The sequence below is a fragment of the Schistocerca americana genome, chromosome 10 (assembly GCF_021461395.2).
Source record: "Schistocerca americana isolate TAMUIC-IGC-003095 chromosome 10, iqSchAmer2.1, whole genome shotgun sequence".
NCBI lineage: Eukaryota > Metazoa > Arthropoda > Insecta > Orthoptera > Acrididae > Schistocerca > Schistocerca americana.
The window spans coordinates 103562181-103586868 of NC_060128.1; the positions used below are offsets into that span (position 1 = coordinate 103562181).

The window sequence follows — 24688 nt, forward strand, 5'->3', positions numbered from 1 at the left end:
AAAATGGTCTGTATTTATGTTTGGGTGTGTGAGACTCCACATGTCCAATAGATCCAATTTCTCACATCTGTGAACACACGGACAATCAGGTTTACTGGTTTTCCATCCGTTGTGGTCCATGTTCCTTTATGTATTTCTCTATGTGGGAACAGTGTTGATCCTATTACCATATTTCTAGATGCTGTGAACAGTATAAGCCTTGATCCGTTCTCATTACTTGTTGCATGTTTGCTGTGGGGGGGGGGGGGGGGCGTAATTATCCTTCTATAAATCTGTTCTTTCCCTACCTGAGCGTTTAGGTCTCTGGCTATTATTTTAATATCATGCCCAGGGCACTCATCATATGCTCTCTCCAAAGATTCGTAGAATACTTCTTTCTCTTCTTCTTCGGATTCTTCTGTTGGTGCATGGGCATTAATTATGGAATACTTAAAGAATTTCCCTTTTATCCTGAGTGTTGATAACCTTGAACTAATGGGTGTACACCCTATTACCGAATGCTTTAATTGATGATGTACAACAAATCATGTCCCCAGCTCATGATTTATTTCGCTGCAGTTGCAGAATATATTCGCATCTTTCTTTTCTAAAACTCCACTCCCCGTCCATCTAATTTCTTGTAGGCCGGCCGCTGTAGCCGAGCGGTTCTAGGCGCTACAGCCCGGAGCCGCGCTGCTGCTACGGTCGCAGGTTCAAATCCTGCCTCGGGCATGGATGTGTATGATGTCCTTAGGTTAGTTAGGTTCAAGTAATTCTAAGTCTATGGGACTGATGACCTCAGATGTTAAGTCCCACAGTGCTTAGCCATTTGAACTATTTTTAATTTCTTGTAGTGCTATTACACGTTGCATCAGATTCATTATTTGATGCAGCATCACTTTCAGTGCTCCTGGGCGATATAGGGATCTCACATTCCAAGTACCAATGTATAGATTTGATCTACACCTTCCATTTCTCTTCTTCCTTATTTTCCCTCCTTGGTTTACTTGCATGCCATAGTCACTGTCCTTTTCCATGCCAGGTCCGTCTTCCTTCATCCGAGCAGCTTTACTCTGTAGAAGTTTCGCAACAATGTTTTTTTACAGAGCGGGCTGTCAACCCTGCGTTCAACCCCTGCCGGGGGACGGGTGATTTTTAATCAGGGTTTTCTTCCCTTAGCCTTTAGACACCCAACTCCCAACTGCAAGGCAGCAGTTGTTGTTTTGCTAGTTTTGATCTGGCCCGGGTATTTTATTTCCCTGGTGTCTACCATATCTGGTGAACGTTGCCTAATCCGCCGCCTGGGGAGGCACCCTATGCAAAACTAGCAACTCCACACGGGAATAAGGAAGTATCAAAACCTATTAAAAATGCAAAGGTTAGAAAAAATGTAGTGGGATGCAAACCACCAACATGTCATAACTTCGTTATCATCCTGTGATTGTATTCGTTGCGCTAAAGCAACCATGGTGGTGATTTACCCATATCTAGCGTGTTACCATGTCCTGAAAGCTTTAATCGTAGTTATATTTTTAATTGAAAATTAATTATAACAAACTGTACCAAGAACAATGCGTTTCCAATGGATCCTCAACATGCTGTTACCTTCAAATGGCATACTCTCACAATACGCAAGTTGTAATAATTCTTTTACCACAAATATGTCGTTTCTCGACATTTTATTACAACGACTCATAGAATTAGCGTTGGGTTTTCGAGAGCACCTCAGTTTTTCAAGTGAAAGCCAATATGGGACCTCACAACTCTGCACCTACGGGAGATAGCGTGCATCTGAGGTAAGTGGCGTTCTGCTATCTCGGGGTACTTACTATCGATATTCAGCAAGGTTATAGATAGTTCTGATGTATCGATACATCGATAACACTATCGACTATTGTCCATCCCTTGTTTAGATAAGACCAACTACTGTACATTGTTGGCCTTGCTTGAGCTCAGGTGTTTTGTTAATCAATTCAGTTATTACTTCTAATTGAATTTACTGTAACCGCTGCAGTTTATTATTTTTTTTCTGTGTGCTGTTGTGATAGTTTCTAATTATGGATACATTTGTGACAGGCAACGAGAGTAAACACGATTTTGATTCGTTCACTAGCATTATGGTAAGTTAAAAGTATGTACACACTACTGTAATGGCCTAATTAACTGTAGAAGTTTAATATTAGCACTGGAGTCGTTATTTGAAAACTGGTAGAACTTTGGGGTTGCAGTATTTCACTATTTCACAAGGCAGCAGAGCAATAAAAATCATTACAAATAACATAAAATAAGAGTCTGCGGATAAAAATACATTCGGATTTGCCTGTGTCGCCCAAAAATCGCATTGATCAACAGAAATATCGCCAAAACGATGATGGTAGCATTTCTATCGTTTGTCATTAGCAACGCAAATGGCAAAATACTGCACAATATGGTCACTCGGGCGGTACTCAGTTACGAAAACCAGTTCCTTTACGGAACGATTTTTTTTTGGGGGGGGGGGGGGGAGGAGGAGTTGGGAGAAGGGATGGTGGGTATACGATGACAGCACATCCTGTGGTTCGTTTCTAAATGATTTTTTTCGGCGGATTGAATTCGTCCGACCCGACTGCATCCCTCATCCACTCCCCCCCCCCCCCCCACACCCCTTTCCCTTTCTTGGAAATTCTATTTACGTTCTTTTAACCCTCGCACCGCACAATTGATTTGAATTACCTTGCACTGGACCCCAGTAAAATGTTATCATAAGGTATATCATGTGTCCCAAGCTTATTAATATATACATTGAACTGTCGTATGTATATGGGACATTGTAAATAACTATGTAGTTACCTATGGTGACTCTTCTATTATTACAACAATGAGTAACACATGGTATTTATAAAATGTGCACAGTATTGTTAATAAATAATGTTTTGTATTTTTTATGTTTAACTATCTCATATTTGAATGTTTATAATCCAATAGAATATCTTACTTGACTTTATTTAGCTATTACAATGAGTAACATTCGGCATTTACAAATTTGGAACATGTTACACTTCAACACTATACTGAAAATGAGTTTATATATATATATATATATATATATATATATATATATATATATAAATGTATAAATTCAACATGAGTCTGGACTTGAATGTATAAAGTAATATAATGTAATGTAATATAATGGATTATTTGATTTTTACTGGATAATTGATATAGGGTGTTTACAAAATTAGGTGGCATGTTTGTGCAAAAACGCATAAGAAAAATGAAATTAATGTACATTAGAATCAAGTGGAAAAACTGTAACTAATATATCAGTCACCATTTGTATTGTCAATGAGTACACTCGGTACAAATTAGGCCTCTAAGTTCATCACAGATCGTCCTTTTACAATCCTGGCAACACATTTTTGTTTTCTTGTTCTTTTTGCTAGAACATAGTCAACATCTCCCTTTGCTGGTTAGAGGTTCTGCTCTGTCTGGTTCCACAGTATCTATCTCCAATATTTCTTCTACAGTTCTCATCACATTCGTTCGTAGTGTAGGTACATTCAATCTAGACCTTAGGTGAGGCGCAATTAAGTTCCATGCCAGTGCATGCAGAAATTTCCTTCGTGGCTTCTTTACTTGAGTGCTGGAAAGAATAAACAGAACCATGGCGTTTATCTCACTGATCCAAAACCCCACAGAAAACCCTCATAGGCCATCTTCATGTTGCACATGTAGTGGTGTAAATTTTGCACAGCTAATCAAAACTGTCAGTACCACCTTTTGTTTTATTCTATGAAATTATCATTTAAAGTTTTCCTGTTGTTTTGTCCATGTCGATTGAGTAGTGCATAGTACACAGCAAGAGTACAATTTTATTCTTCTTCGAGACATACGGCAGTAGCGCCTTATTGACATCACAGGCAAATAGTGTTGTTTCGACACTTTGAAAGGGTAAAAATGATTATGGTATTTCAGGTTTATTTTTTCTTACAGTTCCCAACATTTTCAAGCCAAAGTTTTCAATCATTGTCTGATAAAGAGGAACTGACATAAGCCAGTTGTCAACAGTCAGGTCCCTATTGGTGCCATGAATGGGCTCTGATAACTTTGTAACATAATAAGACGAGAAAGTTTTTTTCTGTTACTACCTTCCCAATCTATGGAATAGCGTTTAGCATGTAATAAGTCTTGGAATCATTCAACATCAAAATCCTAATTCCGTATATCTCCGGCTTTGAAGACATGTATATTATGAATGGACATCTGCCACTGAAACCCATTACCTGGACGTCTGTTGTACAGTATTCGAAAGGAGTGTTGCACTTCCCAATAATTTTGGTCCAGATGTCTCAAATGGGTGCATGCTAGTTGCTTTGTCATCAAATGTTAGTCAAAAATTGAAATTACTTTTGTGACATTGTAGGGCGAATAGGGCATTACCAAATTTAAGAGACCAAAGTTCTTATAAATTTGTGTGAGCAACCTTGAATACGCCGCAGAGATGCAAGTGTCCAATGGCAGCTCTTAGCTCTACAATACAGGGTGTACATAAAGTCCGGGAACACTTTCAATTATTTATTGCACAAGAACTAAACATTGTACAGATGTCATACATATTACATTTTGAAGAGAAACTCAGAAAGTGCTTTTTTTTCTTTTTTACAAACACCCGAAGGAGGGAAAGGACTCAGTGGGGGGGGGGGGGGGGGGGCAGTCGCGAGAGGGAATGGGGAAAGGCAGAGGAGGGAAATGCAAAAGACTCGGGGGAGAGAAGGGGGGCAGAGACAGGATAGGTGGGGAAAAAACAGGATGGAAGTGGGGGAGGGGAGGGAACCCAGGAAAAGGACAGGGGAAGGGAGGGGGAGGTGAGGGTCAGAGTTGATAGGAGGGATAAATGGAGGGGGAGTGGACGGAAGCCATCTTGGGAAAGGAGATGAAGGGCGTAGAGATGGAGGTTAGGGGGACACAACAGTGAAGGCGCGGCAGAGGGTGGGGGTTGGAGAGGAGAGGAGCAACCAGGGGGTGAGGGGGTCAAGGCGGCGTGAAGTGTAGAGTATGCGGATATGTTCGAGGAATAGGAGTAAATGGGGGAAAGGAATCAGGTCGTAGAGGATCCACGTGGGGGATGGGAGGTATATATGGAAGACGAGGCGGAGTGCATGGCACTCAAGGATCTGGAGGGACTTACAGAATTTGGGGGGAGGCAGATATGCAGGCGGGACTGGCATAACAGAGGAACTCTATTTATCAGTCAGTAGTTCTGTATCAGTCTGAGAGACCCAAGCCATCTGTTGGTGTAGGTGTGATAAAAAAAGCTAAATATTTTTCATTTAGTCGTAATAGCTATATAGGCGCTGAGTTTTGGTATTCATTATAATTATTACAGTGCAATTAAAATCAGTTGCGATCTTTGATGTTTGACTCACTGGAGGGGACATGACGCCAGTGCCCTGGTAACACCAATCGAGGCGTGGCTTTCCGTATCACTCCGCCAGCAATTCGGTTGGTAAAGCACCACCTGTGGGCAACATAGCGTCGCGTATTAGATGCGTATAAGTTCATTAGCTCTCGCTGCAAAGTGATACTTTCTGGCGCTGAAATGTTCTGTAGTAGTCAGGAATTTGGACAAGTGTTTTGTGTTGGTGATGCATTAACAATAACAGTGCAGCACGTCTGAACACGAGATTCGCAGTAAAACTGATCGTCCAAGAACATGTACACCGACTATAACGATAATGTTCTGCTGCAAAATATTCCCCTGGGATCTAGGGGAGAGGTGGGGGGGGGACAGTACTTGCCCCTGGCTGCAATTCAGGGAACGACAAATTCATATTCTCGAAGAAAAAACCCATGTTTCACAAAGCGCCTAGAATCCAGTGCACGTTTTTTGAATGCGTGCATAGTGTACGTGATGTCTCTGCCTGGTGAATCCCAGTTGCATCTAGAAATAGAAAACTTCCTCACAGACAAAAGGAGATGGGGCTATGCGAACGGGTGAATGCCAATCGCTGTTTGTTTATGTGGTTGATTTGGTGTGCGAATGATCAGCATTATTATAATTACTAGCAAAATCCGTAGATTCAGACTGGCAAAGTGGAAATAACATGTAAGAAAGATAATATACAATCTTGTCGGTGTATCCAAGAAAATGAACTTTCCACAGAAAATTTTTGCCAGATCGCTACACTACGGGTCAGTTTTACAGTCCCCAGCTAGCAGCCAATTAAGTTCTATTCCCCGAATAGCGCGGAAAACGCGTTGTACGAACACGTAATGACGCCTAGCCGGAGCATAAACGCGTGGTAACTAAACTGGTGATTCTGGCAGGCTTAGTGAAGTTCACCAGAGAATAAGTTTTGACAATGGCAGGAATAGTTGCAGAATTAGTGATGACAAGGTTGTTTGTTAGAACGAGGAAGGTGAATTGACACCATGAATACTGCAGGGCTGTCTGTAAATCCGTAAGAGAACGACGGGGTGGAGATCTCTGAACAGCACGTTGCAAGGCATCCCAGATATGATAAATAGTGTTCATTTCTAGGGAGTTTTGTGGCCAGTGGAAGTGTTTAAACTCAGAAGAGTGTTCCTGGAGCCACTCTGTAGCAATTGTGTGATGTGTCGCATTGTCCTGCTGGAATTTTCCAAGTCCGTTGGAATGCACAAAGCACACGAACGGATGCAGGTAATCAGACAGGCTGCTTACGTACGTGTCACCTGTCAAAAATCGTATCTAGACGCATCAGGAGTCCCATATCACTCCAACTGCACACGCCCCACACCATTACAGAGCCTGCACCAGCTTGAACAGTCCCCTGCTGACATTCAGCGCCCATGGATTCACGAGGTTGTCTCTATACCCGTATATGTCTATCCGCTCTATGCAATTTGAAACGAGACAGTTTCCAGTCATCAACAGTCCAATATTGGTGTTGACGGGTCCAGGCGAGGCGTAAACCTTTGTGTCACGCAGTCATCAAGGGTATACGTTACCATGTGGAATCTGAGAGGCTTTTTGTGAGACTGCATTTGATTATGATATATTAACTGACTATATTTATCATAAATGAGTCGTCATAGGGTCGTGGTTCGTAGCCTTTCTTAAACCATTATCCTTGATTGCAATTAGACATTAACTTGTACCTCCCTGTCCCCCCTGCCGTCTGCTGTGCCCCCCACAATATCACCAACTTTAGCACCTAACTAAACTGCAGAATGAAAACTTTTGTTGGAACACTTTTATGTTTAAAATGGTGAAACATGTATGATATTTAGTCTGTGTGTGTGTGTGTGTGTGTGTGTGTGTGTGTGTGTGTGTGTGTGTGTAGGGGCGGGGTGTTAGAATGAGTGGCAAAGGAATTCGTTGTGCACTCCAAGTGCTACTCACAACTCCTTCTCAGAAAAGAAAGCTAACTTTTCCACAGTGAGGGTAAAGACTTGTTACAAAACATGGTTTCCCTGCATTACTCCTCTCCATTGCTGCACTGCAACCCCATGTAAAATGAATGAAGTTAGAATGTGTGTATTATACTTACTGTTTGTAAATCACTTGATTGCTGCACTTGTGAACTGGCAGAGATTGGGAGACTTCTGGCTGTTAATGCTTTGTGTCACAATGTGCCACTAACAATAATAATAATAATAATAATAATAATAATAATAATAGTCCTGATGTAGTTACTGCTGTGTCGTGCTGTCAGTTGAATCATTTATCTGTTTCGAAGCGAGTAACGAAACAATTTCTGGACAACTGCATGTACTATCTACGACTTGGAGAAGAAATTTAATTGACATTCTTAGCATTTGTTACGTACACTATATGATCAAAAATATCCATACACCCCCAAAACATACGTTTTTCATATTAGGTGCATTGTGCTGCCACCTACTGCCAGGTACTCCATATCAGCGACCTCAGTAGTCATTAGACATCGTGAGAGAGAGAACGGGGCGCTCCGCAGAACTCATGGACTTGGAACGTTGTTGGATGATTGGGTGTCACTTGTCATACGTCTGTATGCGAGATTTTCACACTCCTAAACATCCCTAGGTCCACGGTTTCCGATGTGATAGTGAAGTGGAAACGCGAAGGGACACGTACAGCACAAAAGCGTCTGTTGACTGGGACTGCCTACAGTTGAAGTGGGTCGTAATGTGTAACAGGGAGACATCTATCCAGACCATCACACAGGAATTCCAAACTGCATCAGGATCCAGTGATCCACTGCAAGTACTATGACAGTTAGGCGAGAGGTGAGAAAACTTGGATTTCATGGTCGAGCGGCTACTCATACTCCACACATCATGCCGGTAAATGCCAAACGACGCCTCGGTTGGTGTAAGGAGCGTAAACATTGGACGATTGAACAATGGAAAAACGTTGTGGGGAGTGACGAATCACAGAACACAATGTGGCGATCCGATGCCAGTGTGTGGGTATGGCGAACGCCCGGTGAACGTCATCTGCCAGTGTGTGTAGTGCCAAAAGTAAAATTCGGAGGCGGTGGTGTTATGGTGTGGTCGTGTTTTTCATGGACGCGGATTGCACGCCTTGTTGTTTTCCGTGGCACTATCACAGCACAGGCCTACATTGATGTTTTAAGCACCTTCTTGCTTCCCACTGTTGAAGATCAATTTGGGGGTGGTGATTGCGTCTTTCAACACGATCAAGCACCTGTTCGTAATGCACGGCCTGTGGCTGAGTGGTTACACGACAATAACATCCCTGTAATGGACTGGCCTGCTCAGGATCCTGACCCGAATCCTATAGAACACCTTTGGCATGTTTTGGAACGCCTCCTCCCTGCCATTCCTCACCGACAGACATCGATACATCTCCTCAGTGCAGCACTCCATGAAGAATGGTCTGCCATTCGCCAAGAAACCATCCAACACCTGCTTGAACGTATGCCTGCGAGAGTGGAAGCTGTCATCAAGGCTAAGGGTGGGTCAACACCATACTGAATTGCAGTATTACCGATGGAGGGCGCCACGCACTTGTAAGTCATTTTCAGCCAGGTGTCCGAATACTTTTGATCACATAATGTATATGTCTCAATTTTATCATCAGCGATGTACAGGGCAATGCGCAACATATGTGTGTAATGGGTGGACTATTTGAGGAACGTGTAACCACCACAGCATTAATGCTACTAATTGAGAAAAAGCAATTATTTATAACATATATAATTACTATTGGAGTTTTACAAATATGTGATAATAATAATGGTCTTTTGAAACTCATTTAGTTTCATGACTGAAACAGAATCGAATCGTTTAATTTTTACCCCATAGAAAATCCCCACCACCACCACTCAGGGAATTTATGGCTTTTTCAAAAAACACCTGGAAAAAGCTCAGTGCCCGATTCACTTTTCGTCCGCTCAGTACCCGCTTCGGTTTTCGGCAGAACCTTCTGCTCTGTTCTGCTCAGTGCCGTTATCCTAAAGCCGGTCGCCGACAGGATTTCCCGATTCCAAACCCTCGTCCCCTCCACCCCCAACCCCTGCCACAGTCCAATACACAGGCCTGCCGGTTTCAAAGGCGCTTTGTTTTCTTCTACGTTTCACTGCCAGGCGCAAGAGCCGTACTACCAACTGTTAATTTACGAAATAAACCGTATGCTCAGTCCGTAGTTACTGTACAAAGTGGAAAAAATATATAGCCAAGAAACCGTAATCGCCACCCTCTCACTAGTAACAAAATAAATTTGTGTTCGTAACATTCTTCTGAAAATTATTATACATAGACCCATCTAAATAATAATAACGTAAAACGTATCAAGGCAAATCAAAAATCGGACGCCACAAGTAATTACTCATCATTGTGAAATGGCACATTACGTGAAATACGCTTATGTCTAAAGTGTGATAACAAATTGCTTAGCGCATGAGGCCTAGTAGACTGAGACTACAAAAGATCGGAAATAGTTGCGGATCAGCGATTTTTTACTAATAGAACAATACGCTGTCGTCACATGCCGCAGTGTAGAAACATAGTATAGCACATCCTCAGACATATATATGAAAAAAAATGGACGCAGATTACTGAGTCAATCAGGAGACACAGACTTCAGAAAATGGACTAAATTTGCGAATCTGCTAATTTCATACTAAGTTCCGAGCAACGTAACTAAAAGACTACATGGCGTCGCCGCATGTACCTGCGTTCATGGCATTTCCTCAGCTTGTCCCGGAAAAAAAATGAACGCACGTTAATGAGCTGATTGGGAGATTCAGGCTCCAAAATATTCGCCAAATTGTCGAATCTTACGGCAGTCTAAACTTGGAATGAAATCGGCCGTTTCTGAAATTTGGACGATTTTCAGAAATGTATCTCCTAATCGTCTCATTCAAATGCGTCCAGTTTTTCACATATATTTGAGGACATGCTATACTACGTATGTACACAGCCGTATGTGACGATATCGTATAGTTATTTAGTTACGCCGTTATAAACTTGCTATGAAATCGTTCGGTTCACAATTTTGGCCGATTTTCGGGAGTCTGTACCTCTCTGTACCTCCTAATCGGCTCATTAATCTCATTTCATTTTTTCACATAAACTATGTGAGTACACAGGGGCAATTGGCACATTGTACAGTTATTTAGAAACGCTCCACGAAACTTAGTATAAAATCGTTAATTCGAAACTATTTTCGATCTTTTGCAGCCTCTGGCAACTAACCTACCTGTTAGTTTGTGACCACATTTTTAGACATAGTTGAGGATATGGCTTTGCAATAGATTATGATTGTGAAATTTGGCGATTACGAGTATTTACTTATGTCAGTCTGATTTTTTAATTAATTTCATGAGTTTTTGATTGTTATTATTACTAGTACGATGGTGGAAATTAGTTTATTTATGTATTTTATTTATTTATTTAGCATCTGTGTCATCGTACAAACGATATTGGACTTGTCATACATAAAAATTAACAATATAAAATATACAAAATGAAATTGTGTACAATTGGACTTGTCATACACAGAAATTAAAATATAGAATGTACAAAATGAAATTGTCTATAATAAATGACAACAAACTTACAGTTTCTTTCCACATAAATGGTTTATAGTAATTTGTTTCTTAGTAACAATATATAACTAGTACTATAGATGATGAAGTATAATAAAAGCTCAAACAAACGAAGATAGAAAATTTTGGAGGTTATTTTGTAAAGTCATTTTCTTGGTCTTCAAGATATTCATTTATTGAGTAGTAACATTTATCAACTAAAAATTTTGTAAGTTCCAATTTAAAAGTTGTATTGTCCTTTAAATCTTTAATGTACTGAGGCACTGCATTATAGAGCTTAATGTCCATGTGGCTTACATGCTTCTGAGTTCGTGTTTTTCTTACTCGTTCTATGTGGAGATCATTCTTGTTCCTTGTGTTATAGTTGTGACAGTCTGCATTTGTGTGGAGATCGCTTAGATTAGCTTTGGTTAAGAGTACATATTTAAGTATATAGACTGATGGCAGAATAAGTATTCCTAACTTTTTGAAAAGAGGCCTGCAGTGAGCTTGTGTCGGACTGTGGGTAATTATTCGAACAGCCCACTTTTGCAAAATAAAAATGTCTTTCAAATTAGAATTTGAGCTGGCCCAGAACACTATTCCAAATGGGGCAACAGAATGAAAGTATCCAAAGTATGCCATTCTGATGCGTTCTAGAGTGCAAACATTTGAAATAACTCTCATTGCAAAGCAGGCTGAGTTAAGTCAGTGTGTAAGAAATTTTACATGGTATCCCCAATTTATAGCTTCATCTATATGCATTCGTAACACTTTTGCAAAATGCACTCTCTTTATTAGTCTGTCATCCAGTTCTAGATTAATGTCTTCATCTTGAATAATTTTATCAAACTGTATGTAATTTCTTTTCTTTGCACTGAGTGTAAGTTTATTTGCACTGAACCAAGTCTCAATACTTTTTTGGATTTTGTCAGTAGTTGATTGTATCGAGTTTTTAAAGTGGCTCACTATCAGACTTGTGTCATTTGCATGTAGTACAATTTTGGCTGTATCATATTGTAACTGTAAATCATTGACATATATGAGAAAGAGCACTGGCCCTAAGATGCTGCCCTGGGGTACTCCTAAAGGAACTTCTTTTGCTTCTGAAACTAACCTTATTTTTTGATTTGAACTTACAGTGGTGAGCTCAACAATCTGAGATCTGTTTTTGAGATATGACTCAAACCACATTTTAACTCTTCTTCTAATACCTACTGCTTCCAGCTTATCAAAGAGGATTTCATGACAGACCGTATCGAAAGCTTTAGATAGATCTAAATTGATTCTTACTACACTTTTGTTTTTCTCCAAATTTTTAATTATTTCTTGGGTGTAGTCTATGACTGCAGTTTCTGTGCTTCGTTTTGCACGAAAACCATGCGATTACTATTCCAATGTTTATTATTGTCTAGGTAACTAGTGACTCTCAATTTCATCAGTTTCTCTAATATTTTGGAGGAAGCAGGAAGAAGTGATATGGGATGGTAGTTTTCTGTTTCATTTCTGTCTCCATGCTACATATGTTCTCCAGTTTGTACAGCAACTACGGTGTGGCTTTATGGTTTATTTCGAATTGCCTAGCAAAGTAGATGGTTTCAGTCGCAGTTCCAGTAGTACGAGGGCAGTTCAATAAGTAATGCAACACATTTTTTTTCTCGGCCAATTTTGGTTGAAAAAACCGGAAATTTCTTGTGGAATATTTTCAAACATTCCCGCTTCGTCTCGTATAGTTTCATTGACTTCCGACAGGTGGCAGCGCTGTACGGAGCTGTTAAAATGGCGTCTGTAACGGAAGTGCGTTGCAAACAACGGGCAGTGATCGAGTTTCTTTTGGCGGAAAACCAGGGCATCTCAGATATTCATAGGAGCTTGAAGAATGTCTACGGTGATCTGGCAGTGGACAAAAGCACGGTGAGTCGTTGGGCAAAGCGTGTGTCATCATCGCCGCAAGGTCAAGCAAGACTGTCTGATCTCCCACGTGCGGGCCGGCCGTGCACAGCTGTGACTCCTGCAATGGCGGAGCGTGCGAACACACTCGTTCGAGATGATCGACGGATCACCATCAAACAACTCAGTGCTCAACTTGACATCTCTGTTGGTAGTGCTGTCACAATTGTTCACCAGTTGGGATATTCAAAGGTTTGTTCCCGCTGGGTCCCTCGTTGTCTAACCGAACACCATAAAGAGCAAAGGAGAACCATCTGTGCGGAATTGCTTGCTCGTCATGTGGCTGAGGGTGACAATTTCTTGTCAAAGATTGTTACAGGCGATGAAACGAGGGTTCATCACTTCGAACCTGAAACAAAACGGCAATCAATGGAGTGGCGCCACACCCACTCCCCTACCAAGAAAAAGTTTAAAGCCATACCCTCAGCCGGTAAAGTCATGGTTACAGTCTTCTGGGACACTGAAGGGGTTATTCTGTTCGATGTCCTTCCCCATGGTCAAACGATCAACTCTGAAGTGTATTGTGCTACTCTTCAGAAATTGAAGAAACGACTTCAGCGTGTTCGTAGGCACAAAAATCTGAACGAACTTCTCCTTCTTCATGACAACACAAGACCTCACACAAGTCTTCGCACCCGAGAGGAGCTCACAAAACTTCAGTGGACTGTTCTTCGTCATGCACCCTACAGCCCCGATCTCGCACTGTCGGATTTCCATATGTTTGGCCCAATGAAGGACGCAATCCGTGGGAGGCACTACGCGGATGATGAAGAAGTTATTGATCCAGTACGACGTTGGCTCCGACATTGACCAGTGGAATGGTACTGTGCAGGCATACAGGCCCTCATTTCAAGGTGGTGTAAGGCTGTAGCATTGAATGGAGATTACGTTGAAAAATAGTGTTGTGTAGCTAAAAGATTGGGGAATAACCTGGTGTATTTCAATGCTGAATAAAACAACCCCTGTTTCAGAAAAAAATGTGTTGCATTACTTATTGAACTGCCCTCGTAACCTTGCAGTGCCTGTGCTAACGCCGGCCGCGGTGGTCTAGCGGTTCTGGCGCTGCAGTCCGGAACCGCGGGACTGTTACGGTCGCAGGTTCGAATCCTGCCTCGGGCATGGGTGTGTGTGATGTCCTTAGGTTAGTTAGGTTTAAGTAGTTCTAAGTTGTAGGGGACTTATGACCTAAGATGTTGAGTCCCATAGTGCTCAGAGCCATTTGAACCATTTGAACCTGTGCTAACGTTTGTTGTGCTGTGTTGTGCGTACTTAAATCTTGACGCGGTGTTCTGAGGAACTGAAGAATAATTGTCATGTTTCACATTTACTGCTGTTCAAATGTAAGAATTGCGTTGTTTTAACACTATATGGTAACAGAGACGTGCCCAAAATGGGAATGTCGCGACCAATTCGAATCAATTGATTTTAATCATTCCGTGCCAAGTGGTGTAGACATTCCAACATGAGCTTAAAACGCATTTCCATAAAATTTGTGTGAAAATTCGCACATGTTCCTGAAAAGCATCAGTCTCAAGTGGCCCAATTTCAGAAGAATTTTCGGCACTTATGCAGTTTAGGAAGTAGGGCATGACTCCTCTTACAGATAAGCTACGGACACCTATTACTCGTATATCTCAAAATCAGGAGTGAAGTTGCGCATCATGCAGCCTATTGCGCACAGTTTGAGTCATAACACGACGTCCTGTGGCTGCGCGAAAAGCATTGTTCAACATGGTGGCGTTCCTGTAAGGTTTGCTCCGAGCCATAATCCGTAGGTAGCGGTCATCCACTGCAGTAGTACCTCTTGGGCGGCTTGAGCGAGACACGTCATCGACAGTTCCTGTCTCTCTGTATCTCCTCCATGTCCGAACAACATCGCTTTGGTTCACTCCGAGACGCCTGGACACTTCCCTTGTTGAGAGCACTTCCTGGCACAGAGTAACAATGCGGACGCGATTGAACCGCGGTATTGACCGTCTTGGCATGGTTGAACTGCAGAGAACACGAGCCATGTGCCCTCTTCCTGGTGGAATGACTGGAACTGATCGGCTGTCGGACCCCCTCCGTCTAATAGGCGCTGCTCATACATGCCTGTTTACATCTTTGGGTGGGTTTAGTGACATCTGTGAACAGTCAGAGGGACTGTGCCTGTGATAAAATATCCACAGTCAACGTCTATCTTCGGGAGTTCCGGGAACTGGGGTGATGCAAAACTTTTGTTGATGTGTGTATTTCGTTTGTGGCTTTGCATCCTAAAGTATACCAAAATTTCATTCGATCAACGAGTTGAGTACGGAAATATCGATGTTCCGATATTATTCTCTTGCCATCGATGTGTAGATGTTTTAAAGGACTTGACATTAATGTAAAAATACCGATGTTTCCCCACTAAAATTCGATGTTAATCTAACATCGATAAATATCAATCATCCTTAGATCCCTAGTATGGCAATTATTGTAGTATACGTTGTTTTAGATGAATTCCGAAAAATTATTACTAAAGTATGCCCGTAGCTATCCCTCTGATTGCTGTTCTCTCTATACACAAAAGGCAATGTCCTGACTGAGTGATTGATTGACTGACTGACTCATCAACGCCTAGGCCCAACCTACTAAAGAAAAAACTTGAAATTTGGGGAGGGATTTTTCGAAATTCCACCCCTGAGGCGCTGGAATGAGGATGAACATTTTTTTTTTTAAAAAAAGGCAATTTCGAAGATAGAACTAAGAAAATTGCTATTTGGTTTCTCAATCAGAAATTAAAATATATGTGTTCCAGCATTTTTGGAAAATCAACCCTGAAGGGGGGTGAAATAGTAGGTGAAATTTTTTTGAAAATAAATCATGGTTAGAGAATAACTAAAGCATTGTTAAAGCTGCGTCTATGAAAATTATGGCGAAGCAGTGGGCTCTCAGCTAGTGTGTGAATAAAACTGGTTCTAGAGTTTTAGTAGTATGCGTAAAATAATGTCTGAATCTGTTTGTGCGCTTTTGGACTCGTCTCACTAGGTCTATATTGTTTATGTAATTCTTTCTAATGCATATGTTTACATAGGTCGGAACCAAAGAACTGCAAGTGTGTTTTCAACCCCCGCTGGGCTGAGGATCCAGAATTTTGGTGGGCCACTGAGCACACATCTGAAAAATCCAGTGTTCATTGCGTGCTCAGCAAAACGAACTTTTCCCTCAGCAATACGGGCAAGCAGGCCTTGTGCAGTCATGCGAGGGGTAATTAGCACACTGGGCTTGAGGCTGCTAGAAAGAGAACAGTGCCATAATCCAATCTACACTACTGGCCATTAAAATTGCTACACCAAGAAGAAATGCAGGTGATAAACGGGTATTCATTGGACAAATATATTATACTAAAACTGACATGTTGTTACATTTTCACGCAATTTGGGTGCATAGATCCTGATCAATCAGTACCCAGAACAACAACCTCTGGCCGTAATAACGGCCTTGACACGCCTGGACATTGAGTCAAACAGAGCTTGGATGGCGTGTCCAGGTACAGCTGCCCATGTAGCTTCAACACGATACCACAGTTCATCGAGAGTGGTGACTGGCGTATTGTGACGAACCAGTTGGTCGGCCACCATTGACCAGACGTTTTCAATTGGTGAGAGATTTGGAGAATGTGCCCGCCAGGGCAGCAGTCGAACATTTTCTGTATCCACAAAGGCCCGTACAGGACCTGCAACATGCGGGCGTCCATTATCCTGCAGAAATGTAGGGTTTCGCAGGGATCGAATGAAGTGTAGAGCCACGGGTGGTAACACAACTGAACTGTAACGTCCACTTTTCAAAGTGCCGTCAATGCGAACAAGAGGTGACCGAGACGTGTAACCAGTGGCACCCCATACCATCACGCTGGGTGATACGCCAGCATGGCGATGACGAATACACGCTTCCAATGTGCGTTCACCGCGATGTCGCCAAGCACGGATGCGACCACCATGATGCTGTAAACAGAACCTGGATTCATCCGAAAAAATGACGTTTTGCCATTCGTGCACCCAGGTTCGTCGTCGAGTACACCATCGCAGGCACTCCTGTCTGTGATGCAGCGTCAAGGGTAACCGCAGCCATGGTCTCCGAGCTGATAATCCCTACTACTGCAAACGTCGTCGAACTGTTCGTGCAGATGGTTGTTGTCTTGCAAACGTCCCCATCTGTTGACTCAGGGATCGAGACGTGGCTGCACGATCCGTTACAGCTGTGCGGATAAGATGCCTGTCGTCTCGACTGCTAGTGATACGAGGCCGTAGGGAACCAGCACGGCGTTCCGTATTACCCTCCTGAACCGACCGATTCCATATTCTGCTAACAGTCATCGGATATCGACCAACGCGAGCAGCAATGTCGCGATACAATAAACCGCAATCGCAATAGGCTACAATCCGACCTGTATCAAAGTCGGAAACGTGATGGTACGCATTTCTCCTCCTTACACGAGGGATCACAACAACGTTTCACCAGGCAACGCCGGTCAACTGCTGTTTGTGTATGAGAAATCGGGAGGAAACTTTCCTCATGTCAGCACATTGTAGGTGTCGCCACCGGCGCCAACCTTGTGTGAAAGCTCTGAAAAGCTAATCATTTGCATATCACAGCATCTTCTTCGTGTCGGTTAAATTTCGCGTCTGTAGCACGTCATCTTCGTGGTGTAGCAATTTTAATGGCCAGTAGTGTATTTGCTGGACACAGCTGTGCTTCCACAGTTCTAGCCACGTTCGTGCCGCCTGCCACTGCTGAACGCAGTCAGCTTACTGTCAATGTTGACAATGAAAAGGACAATTGTGACGGTGCACAACTTGACAGGTGCATTATAAAAGTAAATTATTAATTTCAATGGAGAAAAGTAGTATCTCTAATTAGTCTCTGTATTTTTAGTTCTCTGCGATGCAGACAGGGAGTGCGTCGTACAGTCATGATGTGGCCAAGCAGCCAGGTCCTAATCTGAGGCAAACTCATCAGATACCTACTGCAGGAAGTTCTGGACGGCGACCTACGATGCTAGGCTACACACAGAGGGATGCTGTGACCAAGGCGGAAATCCGGCTGTGTCTGTTCACTGCTGTGAGACATCAGTCTTCACGGGATATTGGCAGTCTTTTTAGTCTGTTACCAGATATGTTTCCAGACAGTGACATAGCCTCCAAAGTGCAGATTCAAAAATCAAAAGCAAATTATGATATTGTGTTTGGACCGGATCCATTTTTCACGAAAGAGCTAGAAGATATTGTTGCTTCCTGTGACATTGTCACACTTGCCTTTGTTGAGAGCCTTAACAAGATTAGTCAAAACCAGCAAATGGATCTCTTTGTATGTTTCTGGGACAGGTATCGAGCAGGTACCCCATATCACTGTTTTTGTTGAAAAGTGCTGCAAAAAATTTAATTGAAGCGTTTGAAGCATGTGCATCCCAATCTGAAGTAGATGTGAAAAATCGGGTTGTCCAAGTGTCCATGGATGGCCCTAATGTTAACATGGCATTCAAAAAAGAACTAAAAAGCAAGCTTAAATTTCTGGGTAATCCGGAAGATCCCATGCTTTTGTGACATGTGGATTGCACACAGTTCATGGTGCTAGTGCTGGTTGGAACATTGTTCAGTTTTTGAGAGCATTATATAACCTGTTAAAAAATGTTCTCTCTCACAGAGCTGATTTCACCAGTATTACAGGCACTTGTGTTTTTGCCGGCCGGAGTGGCCGAGCGGTTCTAGGCGCTACAGTCTGGAACCGCGTGACCGCTACGGTCGCAGGTTTGCATCCTGCCTCGGGCATGGATGTGCGTGATGTCCTTAGGTTAGTTAGGTTTAAGTAGTTCTAAGTTCTAGTGGACTGATGACCTCAGAAGTTGTCTCCCATAGTGCTCAGAGCCATTTTGAAATCCTGAAAGAATTTGATGCATATCGTGATCGAACTGATAAATTCTGGATGATGATCATTGGGGATAATAAGGGATACGAAAATTTGAAGAAATTTGTCCAGCTTGCTTGCATACTCTTCCATGGCAAGGCCAGTCTTGAAAGAGGTTTTTCTGACAACTCCTCCGTTCTTGTCGAAAATTTGAGCGAACCGTCTCTCATAGCCCTTAATACTGTTAATGATGCAGCCAAGGTTGCTGGTGGTGTTCGATCCGTACTCATCACGAAACAATTAATCCAGATCTTTCGAAATGCACATTGTAGATGCAGTGAAGCACTAGCGGAGAAGAGGGCAGCTGAAAAGTCCTCAGAAGAAAATGAGAGAAAGAGGAAAGATATTAACGGAAAGTTAAGAGAGCTACAAAAGAAAAAAAAAATAAACATTTAGAAAGTACTGATAGAGAGATTGCGCAGATCAAACAAGAAGTTATATCATTAAAAATTCTTGTCCGTGATTTGAATTAGTGTTCACATATGTGTCAATACCAAACAAATGTTACCATTTTTCAATAATTATTGTGTTAAAATTGTATGTGAATTTTATTTCTAGAGTTGCTCGTGAAAAGTATAATTTATACTGAAGTAGATAATGCTTTTTTTATACCCCATGTGTGCTACCAACATCTACTGACACCATGAATACTGCAGGGCTCTCCATAAATACGTAAGAGTACCTGGGAATGGACATCTCTTCTAAACAGCACGTTGAAAGACACCCCAGTTATGCTCAACAATGTTCATGTCTGTGGAGTCCGGTGGCCAGCGGAAGTGTTTAAAATCTAAAGAGAGTTCCTGGAACCACTCTGTAGCAATTCTGTAGCATTGTCCTGCTGGAATTGCCCGAGTCCGTTGGAATGCACAGTGGAACGAATGGTTGCAGATGATCAAACAGGCTGCTTACGTACGTGTCAGGGGTCCCATATCCCTCCAACTGCACACGCCCCCCACCATTACAGAGCCTCCACCAGCCTGATCAGTTCCCTGCTGACACATATGGGTTCGTGAGGCTGTCTTCATACCCGAAAACGTCCATCCACCCGATAGAATTTGATACGAGACTCGTCCAACCAGGCAACGTGTTCCCAGTCATCAACGGTCCAACATCGGTGTTGGCGGGCCCAATCAAGGTGTAAAGCTTGGTGTCGTGCTGTCATCAATGGTACACGAGTGGCCCTTCGCCTCCAAAAACCCATACCGATGATGTTTCGTTGAATGGTTCGCACGCTGACACTTGTTGATGGCCCAGCATGGAAATCTGCAGCAATTTGCGGAAAGATTCCACGTCTGTCGCATTACACAATTATCTTCAGTCGTTGTTGGTCCCTTTGGATCAAATGGTTCAAATGGCTCTGAACACTAGGGGTCTCAACATCTGTGGTCATAAGTCCTCTAGAACTTAGAACTACTTAAACCTAACTAACCTAAGGACATCACACACATCGATGCCCGAGGCAGGATTCGAACCTGCGACCGTAGCAGTCGCGCGGTTCCTGACTGAGCGCCTAGAACCGCTAGACCACCGCGGCCGGCTTGGTCCCTTTCTCGCAAGATCTTTTTCCGGCCGCAGCGACGTCGGAGATTTGTTGTTTTTCCGAATTCCTAATATTCACGATACACTCGTGAAACGAGCGTACGGGAAAATCCTCACTTCATAGCTACCTCGGAGATGCTGTGTCCCATCGCTCTTGCGCCGACTGTAACACTGCGCCAGACACTTGTCTTATATAGGCGCTGCCTATCGCAGCGCCGTATTTTGCCTGTTTACACATCTCTGTATTTGAATATACATGCCTATACCAAGTTCTTTGGCGCTTCAGTGTAATTCGGTCACGAATGTTTCTATCTTGTATGTATCTACATCTTCAGAATAAATTCGGTACATGTATGCTTCTGACATTGTACACTACTCGCCATTAAAATTGCTACACCAAGAAGAAATGCAGATGAGAAACGGGTATTCATTGGACAAATATACTAGAACTGACATGTGATTACATTTTCACGCAATTTGGGTGTATAAATCGTGAGAAATCAGTACCCAAAACAACCACCTCTGGTCGTAATAACGGTCTTGATACGCCTGGGCATTGAGTCAAACAGAGCTTGGATGGCGTGTACAGGTACAGCTGCCCATGCAGCTTCAACACGATACCACAGTTCATCAAGAGTAGTGACTGGCGTATTGTGACGAGCCAGTTGCTCGGCCACCATTGACCAGACGTTTTCAATTAGTGAGAGATCTGGAGAAGGTGCTGGCCAGGGCAGTAGTCAAACATTTTCTGTATCCAGAAAGGCCCGTACCGGACCTGCAACATGCAGCGTGCATTATCCTGCTGAAATGCAGGGTTTCGCAGGGATGCAATGAAGGGTAGAGCCACGGGTCGTAACACATCTGAAATGTAACGTCCACTTTTCAAAGTGCCGTCAATGCGAACAAGAGGTAACCGAGACGTGTAACCAGTGGCACCCCATACCATCACGCCAGGTGATACGCCAGTATGGCGATGACGAATACACGCTTCTAATGTGCGTTCACCGCGATGTCGCCAAACATGGATGCGACCATCATGATGCTGTAAACAGAACCTGGATTCATCCGAAAAAAGACGTTTTGCCATTCGTGCACCCAGGTTCGTCGTTTTGTACACCATCGCAGGCGCTCCTGTCTGTGATGCAGCGTCAAGGGTAACCGCAGCCATGGTCTCCGAGCTGATTGTCCGTGCTGCTGCAAACGTCGTCGAACTGTTCGTGCAGATGGTTGTTGTCTTGCAAACGTTCCCATCTGTTGACTCGGGGATCGAGACGTGGCTGCACGATCCGTTACAGCCATGCGGATAAGATGCCTGTCATCTCGACTGCTAGTGATACGAGGCCGTTGGGATCCAGCACGGCGTTCCGTATTACCCTCCAGAACCCACCGATTCCATATTCTGCTAACAGTCATTCGATCTCGACCAACGCGAGCAGCAATGTCACGATACGATGAACTGCAATCGCGATAGGCTACAATCCGACCTTTATCAAAGTCGGAAACGTGATGGTACGCATTTCTTCTCCGTACACGAGGCGTCACAACAACGTTTCACCAGGCAACGCCGGTCAGTTGTTGTTTGTGTACGAGAAATCGGTTGGAAACTTTCATCATGGCAGCACGTTGTATGTGTCGCCACCGGCGCCAACCTTGTGTGAATGCTGTGAAAAGCTAATCATGTGCATACACAGCATCTTCTTTCTTTTTGTTAAATTTCACGTCTGTAGCACCTCATCTTCGTGGTCTAGCAATTTTAATTGCCAGTAGTGTATATTAATTTCATATGAATCCTGCCTTTATGCTGATTTTCACCAATGTCTATGTCTTTTAGTACGGTAACAGTTTTAAAACAATGACGGTTTTTCGTTTCAGATTTTTTTTCAGGTGGTCTGCTGTGTAAATATGGCCCTGCTGTTGGCGCTTCGGTTCCAGCCGCTGCAGCAAGTCTTGACTGTAAAGATGTTGCATTTGGGTAGAGTTTTTCTGGACGACTGCTGACTTGCGACTGCTTGGCTGTGTTACAGGGACACTGCGGGCCAGGAGCGGTTCCGTACTCTGACGACGGCCTACTACCGCGGCGCAATGGGCATCCTGCTCATGTATGACGTCACCAGCATGGAGTCCTTCAACCACCTGTCGTACTGGCTGCGAAACATACAGGAGGTGAGGCAGTCTTGCACATCAGAATGAGATATTACGGCGACATGGCTTAGCCACAGCCTGGGGGATGTTTCCGGAATGAGATTTTCACTCTGCATCGGAGTGTGCGCTGATATGAAACTCTCCCGCGAAAGGCAAAGGTTCCGAGTTCGAGCCTCGGTCCGGCACACAGTTTTAATCTGCCAGGAAGTTTCAGCCTTGCACATGTTCCCCAAATCCAGATCCGAACGCAAAGACTAGAAAGTTGCACAGGTCACACCAATATTCAAGAAAGGTAGTAGGAGTAATCCACTAAATTACAGACCCGTATCGTTACCGTCGATATGCAGCAGGATTTTAGAACATATATTGTGTTCGAACATTATGAATTACCTCGAAGGAAACGGTCTATTGACACACAGTCAACATGGGTTTAGAAAACATCGTTCCTGTGAAACAAAACTAGCTCTTTATTCACATGAAGTGCTGAGTGCTATTGACAGGCTGTGAGGTGCCGGGGCTAGAAGCGTATTTAAGATTAAATTCTTCTAGAATCTACATTTGGAAATGATGCTCTAAGCCCTCCCTTTTCTAACGCCGACTTTTTCTGTTGCACGTCGATTGAGAAGAAACCCGAACTGACTGTAATCGACCCTGCAAGTGGAGTAGAAAAGAGTTTGGCACCTGCTAGATTAAGGAAAGGCAAACCTACGTTTCTAGCATTTGTAGAAATTAGAGAAAGCTTTTGACAATGTTGACTGGAATACTGTCTTTCAAATTCTGAAGGTGGCAGGGGTAAAATACAGGGAGCGAAAAGCTATTTACATTTTGTACAGAAACCAGATGGCAGTTATAAGAGTCGAGGGACATGAAAGGGAAGCAGTGGTTGGGAAGGGAGTGAGACAGGGTTGTAGCCTCTCCCCAATGTTATTCAATCTGTATATTGAGCAAGCGGTGAAGGAAACAAAGGAAAACTTCGGAGTAGGTATTAAAATCCATGGAGAAGAAATAAAAAGTTTGAGGTTCGCCGATGACATTGTAATTCTGTCAGAGACAGCAAAGGACTTGGAAGAGCATCTGAACGGAATGGACAGTGTCTTGAAAGGAGGATATAAGATGAACGTCAACAAAATCAAAATGGGGATAATGGAATGTAGTCGAATGAAGCCGTGTGATGCTAATGGAATTACATTAGGAAATGAGAGACTTAAAGTAGTAAAGGAGTTTTGCTATTTGGGGAGCAAAATAACTGATGATGGTCGAAGTGGAGAGGATATAAAATGTAGACTGGCAATGGCAAGGAAAGCCTTCCTGAAGAAGAGAAATTTGATAACAACTTTTCACCGCATGCAATTAAAGAGGAAAATCGGATTACTCAGAGTAAGACAGAAATATGAGAGGGGCTCATGCCACCTCCCAAAGGGATTTCAGATCTATTCCGTATTCCTGGATTTCCGGAAGGCTTTTGACACTGCATCACACAAGTGGCTCATAGAAAAATTGCGTGCTTATGGAATATCGTCTCAGTTATGTGACTGGATTTGCAGTTTCCTGTCAGAGAGGTCACAGTTCGTAGTAATTGACGGAAACTCATCGAGTAAAACAGAAGTGATTTCAGGCGTTCCCCAAGGTAGTGTTTTATAGGCCCTTTGCTGTTCCTTATCTATATAAACGATTTGGGAGACAATCTGAGCAGCCGTCTTCGGTTGTTTGCTGATGGCGCTGTAGTTTATCGACTAATAAAGTCATCACAAGGTCAAAACAAAATGAAAAACGATTTAGAAAGGATATTTGAATGGTGCGAAAAGTGGCAGTTGACCCTAAACAACGAAAAGTGTGAGATCATCCACATGAGTGCTAAAAGGAACTCGTTAAACTTCGGTTACGTGATAAATCAGTCTAATCTGAAAGCCGTAAATTCAACAAAATACCTAGGTATTACAGTTACGAACAACTTAAATGCCGGCCGGAGTGGCCGTGCGTTTCTAGGCGCTACAGTCTGGAGCCGAGTGACCGCTCCGGTCGCAGGTTCGAATCCTGCCTCGGGCATGGATGTGTGTGATGTCCTTAGGTTAGTTAGGTTTCATTAGTTCTAAGTTCTAGGCGACTGATGACCTAAGATGTTAAGTTGCATAATGCTCAGAGCCATTTGAACCATT

At 43.0% G+C, this 24688-nt stretch overlaps 1 protein-coding gene across 1 annotated transcript in view; it reads left to right on the forward strand.

Moving 5' to 3' along the window:
- LOC124552275 (ras-related protein Rab-8A) overlaps nucleotides 1-24688 on the forward strand; it is a 238328-nt gene that overhangs the window by 175096 nt on the left and 38544 nt on the right. Inside the window, exon 3 of the mRNA XM_047126554.1 lies at nucleotides 22415-22553. Within this exon, the coding sequence (XP_046982510.1) occupies nucleotides 22415-22553 (139 nt within the window). The remainder of the gene's footprint in view (nucleotides 1-22414; nucleotides 22554-24688) is intronic.